Here is a 12741-nt window from a genome sequence, read left to right on the forward strand (position 1 = left end):
CAAGATGTAAATGCCAAAGCGCGGGGGTAGCGTGAGTAAAAATCCTCACGCGCAGTGGTGGGGTGGTGGTTACTAAAAATAGCCGGATTCGGACGCGACATGGCGCGTGGGTAATACCAAAGTGTCCCTCTCTTATCTTATGCTCTCTTGTCAACAGTCAAAACTGTTATTAGAGACCTACTCTATAAAGAGATGGCACCAAGCAGATTGCTGAAGTGTTCAATAGAGAAGTACTTGAACTCTGCTATAAAATGTCAGCAATTGACTATCAATAAAATTTATAAAAGAAACATTTAAAGTCCGCTTATGACCAGATTTAGACCTGTATTTTCAAGCTTCTATTAACTTCGAGTCCTTCCTACATCTTCAATGTATACTTCAAGTGCATAATCTTTTTAATTAGTGAATTTGGGCGTGTGAATTATGGCATTTAAAACATCGTTTTTACGTCCGCCATTGTTTTGGTGTGATCTCTCTTGAGCCCGCGAAAAGGATGCGGTTTCTCACCTCCTACGTCACATACTCAATACGCTTCGCGAGCTCAGACGCCGCTTCTAGTTGAAAATACTCAAGAATTTCTTTTATCTCGACACTTTACGAACTAAAGTCTTATGGCTTAGTTAACGAGGCAGCGCAGTATTTCAGAAAGCGAAGAGTTATCCGTCAGCTCTAGTCTTGACTCAGAGTCGGAGCTTCTTGAATCACAACCCGAGCTTTTGGATAGTGAATTTCATGGCTACGACGAAAGTCTCGATCCCGTCCCAAACGGGGAAGAGGCTGCTGAATACGAGCAGCAACTCCACGAGGAGAATAAGCAAGAAGAGGAGCTTCTCCGAAGATTTTCAAGGGAGCAAGATATTTCCACATGGTAGGTATTTTTATATTGTTGTTTTGATGTTTCGTAACGACCAACTGCTCATGGGGATCCAATTTTACCAGGTTCAAGTGCTCGAACTGTTCGCTCAAGTTATTAGTCACAAAGGAAGAATGCCGATGCTGCACAGAGTTTGCAACATGCAAAAAATTACAAGAAGTTGGTTTGGAGGGATGCATTGTTGACCATCCAGGATTCAGTGTGAATTGCCTCAACGAGTGGGTACTACGGACAGCAGCTGTTGGACTAAAAACAAGGAAGAAAAAATCCTATACTTCTGTCAAATCTGCAAAAAATGCATCCGAATCTGAGTAAGTTTCTAAAGATAAAAGATCTATGTAAATATATGCTCCCACTAGCTAACAAAAAAAAAGGAGGGGAGAGGGTTTTAATTTAGGAAAATGAAAAAGCAAGAGATACATAATGTCTTAAATCTGATCAAAAGTCAAACATATTATATTATTTCAGTATTGAAGTCCTAAAACCAAGAAGCTTTTAATGCTGATTAAGCTTGTAATTTGAAAGCAAAGCATACAGTATATTTATTAATGCATCTTGACCTCTTTGAATTCACTCCACAATCCCACACTCATTTCCTATTGTCAAAACTCCAATGCTCCCATTTCAATAACTCATTTTCAGGATATTATTATTATTTCTTCAGATTTCTGAGGTCTGTGGCCTACAGACAATACGTGCGCCTGGTATATGAGTGTGTCGGGTGGTCAAAGAGGGCATCTCTCCCAAGTTGTGTCTACAACAAAATACGGGAAGCATTCCCTAGCGAAACATTTCATGGATTTGAAGAGGATAAGGAGGATGCAAACTCTGAAGACATGGAGTTTGAATAGGATTTTTCTTCCTTGTTTTTATTCCAACAGCTTCTGTGCATAGTAACCACTCGTTGTGACAATCTACACTGAGCCCTGGATGGTCAACAATACATCTCTATAAACCCACATTCTCAATTTGTTTTGCTGTTTTTGCAAGCTCTATGCAGCATTGGTATTCTTCCTTCATGACTAATCTCTTAAGTGAACAAAGCAAGCACTTGCACCTGGTGGAATTGAACAGTGAAACATCGTATTTATTTCTCATTAATCAGTTTCCATGTTAGCCAAATTGCTCTGAATTGACAATTGTATGTACATATTTTCAGCTCATTCCATTATGCTGACATAAAAACAGAAATCTTAGATCATTTGTTTATAAATAATGACCCCTCACTGCCCTAATCAACTACATGGAACACATTGGCTCTGGGAGGTATGGTCGTAGCATCTATGGGTGTGTCTTCTGCTAGGGCGGGTGGGTCTATGGGGTGAGATTCTTGTGAAGTAATGGTATTGATTAGCGCATCTCCAAGTGGGGCCGGTGGGTCTACCGGGTGGGATTCTTGGACGTGCAAGTTGTCAGTTGACATGTCTCCAACTGGGGCAGGTTGGTCTATGGGGAGGGTTTCTAAGGGGGGGGCATGGTTTCAGTTGGTGTGTCTTCAGCTGAGGCGGGTAGGTCCAAGGTAGAGACCGTGGAAGATGTTGTGGCAGATTCATGAGCTCGCACCTAGAAAATAATTAAGGATTGAGTTCAGAAAGCCATCAAAAGAACATACAGTCAGATAGCCAATGTAACACGTGAGAGCGAAAATATGTTTTCTCAAGGATTTCAGACATTTTGAATTAAAATACTTCCTGCTTTTAAAGAACTTCCTGCTTTTAAAAAACCTTTTTTAATTGACTAGAGTAATTTATTATCTAAAAAGAAAAAATATAAGAAAAAAAAAACAAATATTATTACCATTCCACTGTCACCTGCTGTTGCTAAAAGCTCCTTAATTTCCTGTAATTGGGATATTAAACAGATTATGTAGTGAAAAATTCCGCTTTCTCCAACAGTAATCACGTAATAATAGAAAGATAGAGTGGTTTTCAAAATCCCGTTAAACAAAATTTTTTAATGTAATAGTCAAGCCAGAACAAAAGAGAACAGACATTGCAGTGTATTAGTAGTAAATAAACTAAATAGTACTTCACGGGATTTTGAAAACCACTCTAAGACTGCGAGCTAGCCTACAAGTTAAGTACTTACTTGAATTTTAGAAAGGAAATGTTGGGGATTAGCAATAATATATGCGTGAAATCATTGTAAACATGAGTACAGGGAGAGTTGTAATAAGAAGTGAATGTAAACTATTTGATAAATATCCGTTAAATGCAAAAGAACTGTACTTAAGAAATTATTTAGGCCGGGGAAAGGAATTTCCATGGCAGTTATTGGTGAAAAGGAAAAATAGCATGTAGAGATATAAAACTCACCTTTGCTCTTTGACGCAATTCCCGATCCGATGGTGAAGCAATGGTTTTCTTTGGTTTCCAAATTGTTGGTACGGATCCCTTTATCAAATAGCGCTTTAACTCGGACCCCTCGCCAAAGTGATAGCATTCTCTCTCGAAGTGGTCCGAGCACACAACAAAACGACCCAAGGGACCAGTCATTATTTATCTATAGGGGGGGCTGGGAGAAAAAAAGGGGGGGTCAAGGCCATTTTAAATTAGCAAAGAGGGGGGTTCATTGTATTTTAGGTACAATAAACAGGGGGGGCCATCTTGTTAATCAGCATGATTTTTCAAAGAGTTGTTATATTGAAAACCAGTTAGATGAGATGTTATGTAGGATAAAGAATTGACAATTTATGAAAATACCATTTGAATATCATGACATTTATCAATAATTTTCTGTAAAACAACAACATTTTCAACAAAAAGAGTGAACATCATCTTATTAAAGTGCGGCAATGGTCTGCCCTATTATTGCAAGTGCATCGAGCGCAAAAAAGCCCTGATTGAATAGAAGGTCTAACTTCATGATGTCACAACTCTTCAACAGTCCTAAGGCCTCAGTGTTAATCTCATCCTCGCACACAGCATGTTGACTTTGTAAGGCTACATTATATCCATCAGGGAAGCAGAGAGTATAGGTAAACTCATCTGTAAGCTTGACAATCAGTTTATGCATTGCAGTGTCTTCTCTTTTCCTTTTTCTTTTTTTGGCTTTGCAAGCATTTTCTTTTCTTCTTCTCTTTGCAAGACATAATGACTTATAGGTTACTCCAATACTGATAAGCTTAGACTTGGCATTTGTTATTGTATCAATAAGACCTTTTAAGTGCCCAATCTGAGATTCATAATACTTCTCCTGTTCCTTTGCCCATGCATGAGAGTGTCGTCCACTGGCTATGAATAGTTCACCATAACTATTTTCAGTTTCACTTTTTCGTGCAAGAAGTGCTTTTTCCAAACATGATAGCTCTTTGACTCCACGCTCGCAATTTGAAACATCAGCTGGACTGATGCATGGCAGAGAGCCCAAGTATTTACCAAAGCAAGCATTGTTATCATTACTCAAAATATAATTGAGTTTCTGTTCTATTTTCTCTGTCTCGGTCTTTGCTTCCCACCTCTTTCTTCTCTCTTTAAATAGGTACTCTTCAAATGCACAGTCACTCATATGGGGCTTTGCAGCTTCAAACATCTCTGGCAAGATTTCATTGAAATACTTAGTACGTGGGTGTTGAGGGTTTTCATACCAATATTTGGACTTTTGGTATGGCAATGGATCTCTTGTGGGTTGCTTTGAAGAACCTGGGAGAACTGGAGAAAAAGAGGATTAACAAAAATGACAATAAGTTTGACTGTGAGTAATAAAATACTCTGAAGTCTTGAATATGGGATAGAGGAAAATAAACAGATTAATATATAAGTGGAAATTAATAACCATGGGCTATCAAAATTTCTTTAAAATACATAAAAGTGCATGAACTATTATTTGGAACTTCAGAGTACAGTGTACATTATATTATGTAAGGTAAAAATATTCTAAATTCTAGTCTTTTTGTTCACAATAGCACTAAAGCAATTTGAATTTTTTGCAACAACAAAACTTGTTTATATCTTCATTTTAAAAAGATCTTAATATCAAAACTTTAAACATACCTGACTGAACTAAAGGTGTTTTGGTTTTGACTGCATCGAGTTTGTTGTTAATTGCTTTCTGTCTCATTGAAAGTTTGAGTTCTTCAATCTTGAGTAATATCTTTTTCCTGTGTCCTCTTTTCAAAATTCCTATTTCTTCCAACTCTTGGTCAGTTATTGTAGCAACAACATCAAGACCATCGTATCCTTCGTCTACAAATAGGCTTTGAAACTCCGATAATCCACAATCATGGAGCCATTTAGTCACATTGTTTATCGCTTCATCCGCCATCTTGAATAAGCGCCGAGTGGGGTCTGGAGACTAATGTCTTCCGTCGTTGTAACGCGGGCTCACTATAAAACTGTTTACTGAGGTTATATAATAACTAAAGCAGTCCAAACATGGATGGTATAATGAATGCATCACTTGTTACAGAAAAGAATGTGGAAAACTCGCCTCTAGTTACTTCAACTGACACAACAACCAATCCAAAAGTAACCAAACATAATATCCGCCTTAATAGTAAGTCCATCTCAGTGAATGAAACTAGCATAGATTTAAGAACTTCATTGCAGGCCTGTCAAGACGATGGCTTGGCTTTTTTATTAAACTATCAATATCAAGAAGCAAGAAGGCTGGGACATATAAAAAAGGAGAAAAAACTTAAAGGTCTCCTTGAAATTCATAGTCACTTTCTACTGAAGCCAGATGTGGGCAATGCTAAGCACATTGGATATATTGACTTTGACACTGCATATGAACTGTATTGTGGACACCAAGAAAATGCTGTTGAGAAAAAAGACTTTAGAGACATTCTCCTGCACCCTGATTATGGTTTGCATGTACATATTGTAAACTTTCTTGAGTACAACAGACGGTACATAATTTTAAAGACAAGTGAGCTGGATGTCCCAAATTTTGTTGCTGAGCTTCTTACCATGGTTACAAGTGAGAATGAGTATGTGCAAGAATACAGAGCTCGTTTTGAGATAAAAACAAACAGCTTGAAGTGTATTTTGAACTCGATGGACTCGGAATGGGATAGAAAATGTGCAAAACTTTTAATTGCAGCAAACCGGTCAAGAACGGAAATTGAAGAGCTTGGCATTCATCCTGATTCTTTGGTGAAAAGTATGCAAAATGTAAAAGCTATTACCGAGGAAATAGAAAGAGCTAAGGTTGCTGCAGGTGACTGTGTTATGTTACGTTTGCGAGATAAGACAGAACATCTGAAATCTCAAATAGATGGATATACATCGCTCATTGAAAAGAAAAATGGTGTTTGGAAAGATCATCTGATAAGTGAAGTCAAGGATAAATTGGATATTGCAAAGGAGCAACTTGATGACAATGCAAAATACATTAAATGTCTTGAGAACCCAGATGAAGCTGACAAGTATGTGAAGCAGAAAATACAACAGAGAGTAAAACGCACAGCAGAAAATCTGGTAGAGTCTCACAGGATGAAAAAACGAAAACTGGGTGCTGGTCCTAATCAACAACTTGATTCTTCAGATGAAGAGTTCATAGCCAAAGCTATTGAAGATAAAGCCACTTACCATGGCAGGAGGCATAATCCTGTGATGTTCACAAATAGACGCGTGAAGAAGGGAGATCTACTGACAATTGCTAATTACAGGCTACTCCAGAAAGGCAAGAAGTTAATAAAGTCTGCCACAACCCCTTGGAACAGATCCCGTCCAAAAAACGTCAGAAGTCGTCAAGCAAAATTGCATATTGGCAAAGGGTTATTTTGCACAAAAAAGCCACCGAAAGCAGAAGATTGTGATAACGAAAACACTCATCATCAGCGAAGTCACTGTAAAAATGTCCAACAATTCCTGTCCTCTGACAAGTCGAAGCAGAAGTTCAGCTTTATTAAATCTATGGACGATAAGGCATACATACGACCTGGAACGTCAGGTAAACTTTGATAACAAACGAAAATAGTTTACTATAGTAGGTGGGCCACAATACTTGCCGGCGTAATCTTTTTAGTCATAGATATATACATATAATTTGCCAGTTATGCATCAATAATTGAGTGGTTGAGTAATCTAATGAAAAAGAAAAAATTCAATTAATGAATCTTCCTAGAGGGACTTGAAAAGACTCGAAATACCAAGATTCTAACACTTAGCGGTGAAGGCGCAAGGCAGTTGCCGAAGTACGACTGGCCAGAGAAAGCAGTTTATCAAACTCCCGCTGCACATAGAATAATGGAAAAAGAGAGTATAACTATGGACGATGGATCTGAAAAGCTGATAACCGTTAATGATAATCACATTGTTATCGTACGCCCAAAGTCATACGTGCCGTCATCAGGAACAATGTGGGCTAATGAGACTCATAGGTTAAGGTGTGTATACCCAGATATGCACGAAATTGAACCAGAAGATGCCTTCGTCAAGTATTCTGCAAATTTTCGCCAGTTTTGTTCTTCGTTGTATGGAGATGTATATTTACTCGACGACATGACTTTGGAAGAAGATCTCAAGAAGATGAGTGCATCGGAACCATGCCCTCACAAAGAATATGAGCTAAAACGTTTAACACATTTTCTACACAGAGTTGATATCTGCTTTGATGCAGTTGAGGTAACAAAGAATGTGTGATGAGTGAACAAGAATGCGAATTAATCAAGAACATTCAAAGCTCCATGATACCACTGATTAACCATTGCTCCATAATTGTAGAGGCGCTTAGGAAGGATAACTGTCCAGAAATCGGCAGTTTTATGGATATGAAATCACAAGCTGATGAAATTCTAAAGCACCTGGGTTCACTTAAGCTTCCGCAAGTCAAACCACGTTGGGCTGAGTTCACAGACGCTGGTCCAGGAGTGGGAGTTAACAATGTTGATGTTAAGGTTAGAAGTGCAGAGTTAGACAGGTTATACAACCGCGATTACCGTATCCGAGTACACCGTTCAAGGGGTGATAGTGGGCAGAATGAGGCGGAGCGCACAAACTCTGCAATTGGTGACGCTGTTGTTGATGGAGCCACTATCAAATGGGAACATTACAAACGTTTTCATGGAATGACGAAAGAGGAGATAGCTGATTTGACCATCGAAGAATTTGATGCACTCGAAGACCAAAGGATGGAACGGAATGCGTGGAGAATCACACACCAACTTGCTGAAAGAATTGACGGTGCGCCCGTGTTATCAGATTTCATCAATGGTATAGCATCGGAAAGTCCAGATGATATGTTCTTCTTTAATGACAACTATCTGTCGCAATATACAAGTAAATCGAAGTCTCTTCGAGCAACTGTGCCTGGTGCTTCTTATTTTGATAAGATATTCACGTTCATTGAACTACACCTGCAGACAGGGGAACTGTATACGGAATTTCTAAAGGAGTCATGCAAGAAAACACTGGGTACTTCATGTGAGTATTGTCTGAAAAATCCATGAAGCGGCCCAGTAATGACCCGTATACCAAGACCATTTCCAAGCGCCGATGATCTTCCAGAGTTCCATTACAAGAATGTTCATAGCACTCCACTCACAGACAGCAAGGGAAATGATCGTGGTCCAGATGACTGGCAGCCAAGAGCTAACATTAAGAAGTTATTTGAGCAAAAGAAATTGTCCCTCGAAGACAATGAAGAAATCAAGAAATTTTCCCAGGCATTTATTGTTGACGAAAAATATGTCAGATCCTATTTAGAACATCTATCGTCATTGGAAACCATCTCCAAAATCCGGGAAAAGCAACGCAAAGATGCAAGGCAAGAACGAAAAAAGAAGGAGGTTTCTGATTACAACTGGCAGGAACTTATTGAGAATGGCAAGCTGCCATCACTTGTCGTTTCAGAACTTGATAAGTATTTGATCCATTATAACCTTTCAAAGACAGGGAAGAAAAAGGACAAAATCAGGCGCATTACCGTTCACTACTACAATCAGGATAGAAGAGCTGTGCCTGATGATCAACCTGTAGCAGATTTTGATCAACAATTTGGTTCTGAAGATAGTGAAAATGAAAGTGACAGTGATGAAGACCTCGTTTTGTGTGACAGCAGCAGTGACAGTGACAGTGATAGTAGTGATTGCGATGGCGATGAGGAAGGTGGATCTGCAGAGGTACTTACATCTAGAAGTGGCCGAAAAACTACACAAAATTCAAGATTTGCTGATTTCGTTCTTTATTAGGTAGGTCTCAGGTGCCCCATTTTTTTTTGGGGGGGGGGTCATCTTTTAAAATTATAATACGGAGGGGGGGCTATCTGCAATTTTCTTCAATTAAGGGGGGGCTTTGACAAAAGTTTCACCTTTGACTGGAAAATTACCCAGCCCCCCCCATAGATAAATAATGACTGGTCCCCAACGGATTGAAATTCTTCGAGTGGAGTCGTACAAAGCGTATCCACTTTCCCTGCTTTATGATTGTTTTCACAATTTTGAGCAACGCATCGAGATCCGGTCATTTTAAATGCGATAAAAGCGAAAAGTTTTATGAGTTATCTTATGTTTATCTCTTTCGAGTAAGTAAATTAGCCATGTGCTCCAAAAGCGTATTGAGTATGTGACGTCACGTCCTGGTTATTTTGACAGATGCAAGGTAACCAGGTCAAAGGGACACGGCAAATCAATGGCGGACGTTAACCTACAATATTTAATGAAAATTTCTACATGGTTCCACTATCATTTACAGCAATCTGACTAGACCAGTGCTTAGATTAGGTATCTTGCTTAGTATCTAGCAAATTTACGGCTTTCTAGGCGGTTTGATCATAAGCGGACTTTAATAAAAACATGACATTATTGCAGAGATGCTGTTAAAAATACTAGGTCCTTGCATTTTTAACAGCATTCAGCATCTCTGTTAGGACATTCATCATGGCCATATTCATGGCTTTCTGTTGCTGTTGCATATGCATCTGCTGTGCCTGTTGTTGCTGCTGGAGCAGGAAGCCATGGAATTGCTGCTGTTGCTTTAATTCATTTTCTCTGATCTCCAGCTCTCTTGCCCTCTCCTGACTACGTACTGCTATGCTCTGTTCCATTAATTGCACCAAGCTTCGCTGTGTCTTTCTCTTTGGCTGGTCTTCTTCGCCCTTGTCTTCGCCACTCTGTTTTCTCTTCTTGGTTGCACTTAATCTCTCTGTTGCCTTCTTCCTCATATCTTCTGCCATAACCTTCTCGTCATCCACCCTCTCTTTCCTTTCCCTTTCCCGGTCCTCTATAAGCTCGTTGTAGTCTGTAAGCATCTGGTGCTTTTCATCGTACATCACCTCTACCCCACTGTCTCTCTTCTCCTTCTTCTCTTTTTTTAAAAAGTCTTCACGCAGACTTTTAAACCTCTTTCTCACCGACCTTTGAGTGACCTTAAACCCATGGTTTTCTTTTAAATTGAGGGCGATTTTGTCACACTTCTTTCCTCTATCTTTTGATGCGTAAGGATGCTTGTGAGGCTCCTCCGCAATAACCTCTTTCAGAAGTGAGACATCGCTGTCAAATTTCCATATAAAGAGCTCTCTTTTTTCCGCCACTTTTTTATCCTCAGACATTTTGTACTGTAGGAAAAATCAAGATTAAAGCGTCTCAATTTAATCAATTACAAAAAATTACGAGTACTTAGGCTTATAGTAAAAAAGATGAAGTTTGTTTACATTGCAGTGTTACGGTGGCAAATGCTCACTGTTATCAAACATGTTGGGAACAATAAAAGCGAAAAATGTGGGCGTGAAAAAAACTTAGCGAAACTTTCAGCCCTTAGTTAGCCCTCCGAATATATATTTTCTGAAAATGATCGTTAGGGTAACTGAATTATGCAAATTTTATCGTAAATGAAGAATCAAAACAATTTGAGAAAAGCAACAAAGGGAAGACCGCGAAGTTTTAGCCGCTTTATGTGTATCTCAAAAAACGATAGATATACATCTTCTTTTTACAGAGTTGCTTGAATTCTTTATCACATATACCTTTCACAACACTGTCAATATTTCCTATAGACTTTTGATAAACAGAATGATTTGCAAAAGTAAAAAACATACCTTGAACAAACTGGTCCCGTGAGTACCACTTTGCTGTGTAAACTTGTCGTCGCCCACTCAAGGGCGACCATTTTTGACAGTAGCGTGACCGTGACAGGACATCTGCGCATGCGCACACAACTCGCGAGCCAAAACTCGTCCTGGTCGTGGACCTGGTTCTCGGATCTAAAGGTCTCTATTTACCAGCTGACGATGTCGAAGCCATTTTCAAAGATTTTTTTCGGTTCTATTGCCGTTGAGTTTTTGAAAGGTGACGTCACTCTTTAAAACCACTTCCGCTCATCTCACTTCCGTCCACCTCTGCTCAAGACGCTAGCGGCAGAAACTTTAGCGAGAGTTTCATCCCTTGTCTCTTTTTACTAGGTATGCCGTGACACGGAAGCCATTTCGCAGTCGAGACGGCCGTTAAACTGCTAACCAATGAGAGAGCGCCAGAAAGCGCCGGGCGCCGAAAAAGTAGACACAAGAGATATAAACGCACAAGCGCACCAAAAATAATCAACAGCGCAAAGCTAAAGAAACAACTCTAACTTTATGAAAACTGTAGAGGTGAGCTCCCTGTGCTGTGTACGTGACTTTCTCGGTGCACCATGGGAAGAGGAATGTCAATTCTTAGCATGTGGATGAGAAGAGAAATGGACCGGGGGGACTCTCCCTAAAAAGATGTACATATGCTCGTCTAGAAAATAAATCTTAACCACTAGAATTTCTCGTGGAGAAGTGAAGTGCTCGAGCTCATAGATTGGTTGGTCATTCAATTGCAAGGGTTAAATCAATATTCTTTTAGATTTGTGTAGGGCAGTTCGCACATTTTCCATAAGCCAGGTTTATGCAAGACCCCATTTTCTTTGCAGCCACTGTCTTGGCTGATCACTAACCCTTTCATGGTTTCTCTGTTTGTTTTATAAGAGAAGTAGAACAAAAACAAAAGAAATTATTTAATTGAAGCCATTGTATGCCTAGAAAAGGAAAGGTCAAGTCTGATAACCATAACAAACAATCTGATTAGCTGAGGAGGGGATGTGCAGTCATAGATATTATGGAAAGTAAGTATATTTTAAAAGACTGCTTTTTTTGGTGGTTGAGTGGGAGGGGCACAACCCGTGTGCCCACCCCGAGCTGCATGCCTGTACACACCCAGTAAGCTATTTGGGTCTAAGTGGAGGCCATGATAATAGCTACTGAAAAGATTACTGCTCATGTATTAACATATAGTGAACTATACAGAATTTATGATCTCCTGGTTATCCCTAACAATAGCTTCTGCATGTAAGTACACAGAAAAATGAGATTTTTCGGATTGATTTTACATTTCCCTTTATACAAAAGTCTTATCAAATAACGCAGAGATCTACTGAATGCTTATTATTTACCCGTCATCTTAGGAATTTGGTTGGTTTGTCTTCCCTTCATAAAGTTATTTCACTCAGTTGCATTTATGCACAAAGCCTTACAGTACAAACGCCAGGCAATGGGAACAAGGGATAGCATAATGGGTGTGGTTTCTGGATGTTTTAACCCTAAGGGATAGCAAAATGGTTGTGGTTTCTGCATTTCTTAACCCTAAGGGACAGCAGATAAAACGAGCGAATTATAAAACTCCTATCAAGCACGCCTTCCAAGGCCCCCTTCTAAGACCCTCCTATCAAGCACTCCTGTCGTGATGACTTTAAAGGGCGCTGTCATCCATTCTTGAAGTTTGTTTACTCTGTTATTGTAGCTCTCTATTTGGAGTCCATTTACCAACAGTAACAAATGAGTTTAAGCTCATTTCTATCAATAGCAACCGTCGCAAATACAGTTCAGGCACTTCATAGTAAGTATGTGCTGAAAAACCTACATATGCGTACTGTACCTGCGTATGTAACTACAGACTTCATTACTCCTTG

The 12741-nt window shown here is 39.4% G+C and overlaps 5 protein-coding genes across 5 annotated transcripts; 2 read left to right on the top strand and 3 right to left on the bottom strand.

Moving 5' to 3' along the window:
* The first annotated feature begins 10 nt into the window (after nt 1–10).
* Nucleotides 11–2070, top strand: LOC125558932. Its single transcript, XM_048720434.1, has 4 exons — nt 11–31; nt 621–868; nt 940–1185; nt 1539–2070. The coding sequence occupies exons 1-4, from the start codon at nt 11–13 to the stop codon at nt 1723–1725; spliced, it is 702 nt and encodes a 233-aa protein (XP_048576391.1). The 3' UTR covers nt 1726–2070.
* Nucleotides 100–10935, bottom strand: LOC5517921 (golgin subfamily A member 6-like protein 22). Its single transcript, XM_001637921.3, has 3 exons — nt 10853–10935; nt 9600–10372; nt 100–292 (listed from the first exon to the last, which is right to left on the bottom strand). Exon 2 carries the CDS (start codon nt 10364–10366, stop codon nt 9644–9646), a length of 723 nt encoding a protein of 240 aa, XP_001637971.2. The 5' UTR covers nt 10367–10372; nt 10853–10935; the 3' UTR covers nt 100–292; nt 9600–9643.
* Nucleotides 1947–3369, bottom strand: LOC125558933. Its single transcript, XM_048720440.1, has 3 exons — nt 3190–3369; nt 2672–2713; nt 1947–2437 (listed from the first exon to the last, which is right to left on the bottom strand). Exons 1-3 carry the CDS (start codon nt 3367–3369, stop codon nt 2336–2338), a joined length of 324 nt encoding a protein of 107 aa, XP_048576397.1. The 3' UTR covers nt 1947–2335.
* Nucleotides 3579–5137, bottom strand: LOC125560912. Its single transcript, XM_048723282.1, has 2 exons — nt 4867–5137; nt 3579–4524 (listed from the first exon to the last, which is right to left on the bottom strand). The coding sequence occupies exons 1-2, from the start codon at nt 5135–5137 to the stop codon at nt 3656–3658; spliced, it is 1140 nt and encodes a 379-aa protein (XP_048579239.1). The 3' UTR covers nt 3579–3655.
* LOC125560911 lies at nt 5248–8441 on the top strand. The gene is made up of 2 exons (XM_048723279.1): nt 5248–6769; nt 6944–8441. The coding sequence occupies exons 1-2, from the start codon at nt 5248–5250 to the stop codon at nt 7459–7461; spliced, it is 2040 nt and encodes a 679-aa protein (XP_048579236.1). The 3' UTR covers nt 7462–8441.
* Nucleotides 10936–12741: the final 1806 nt, after the last annotated feature.

This window comes from Nematostella vectensis, chromosome 2 (assembly GCF_932526225.1).
Source record: "Nematostella vectensis chromosome 2, jaNemVect1.1, whole genome shotgun sequence".
NCBI lineage: Eukaryota > Metazoa > Cnidaria > Anthozoa > Actiniaria > Edwardsiidae > Nematostella > Nematostella vectensis.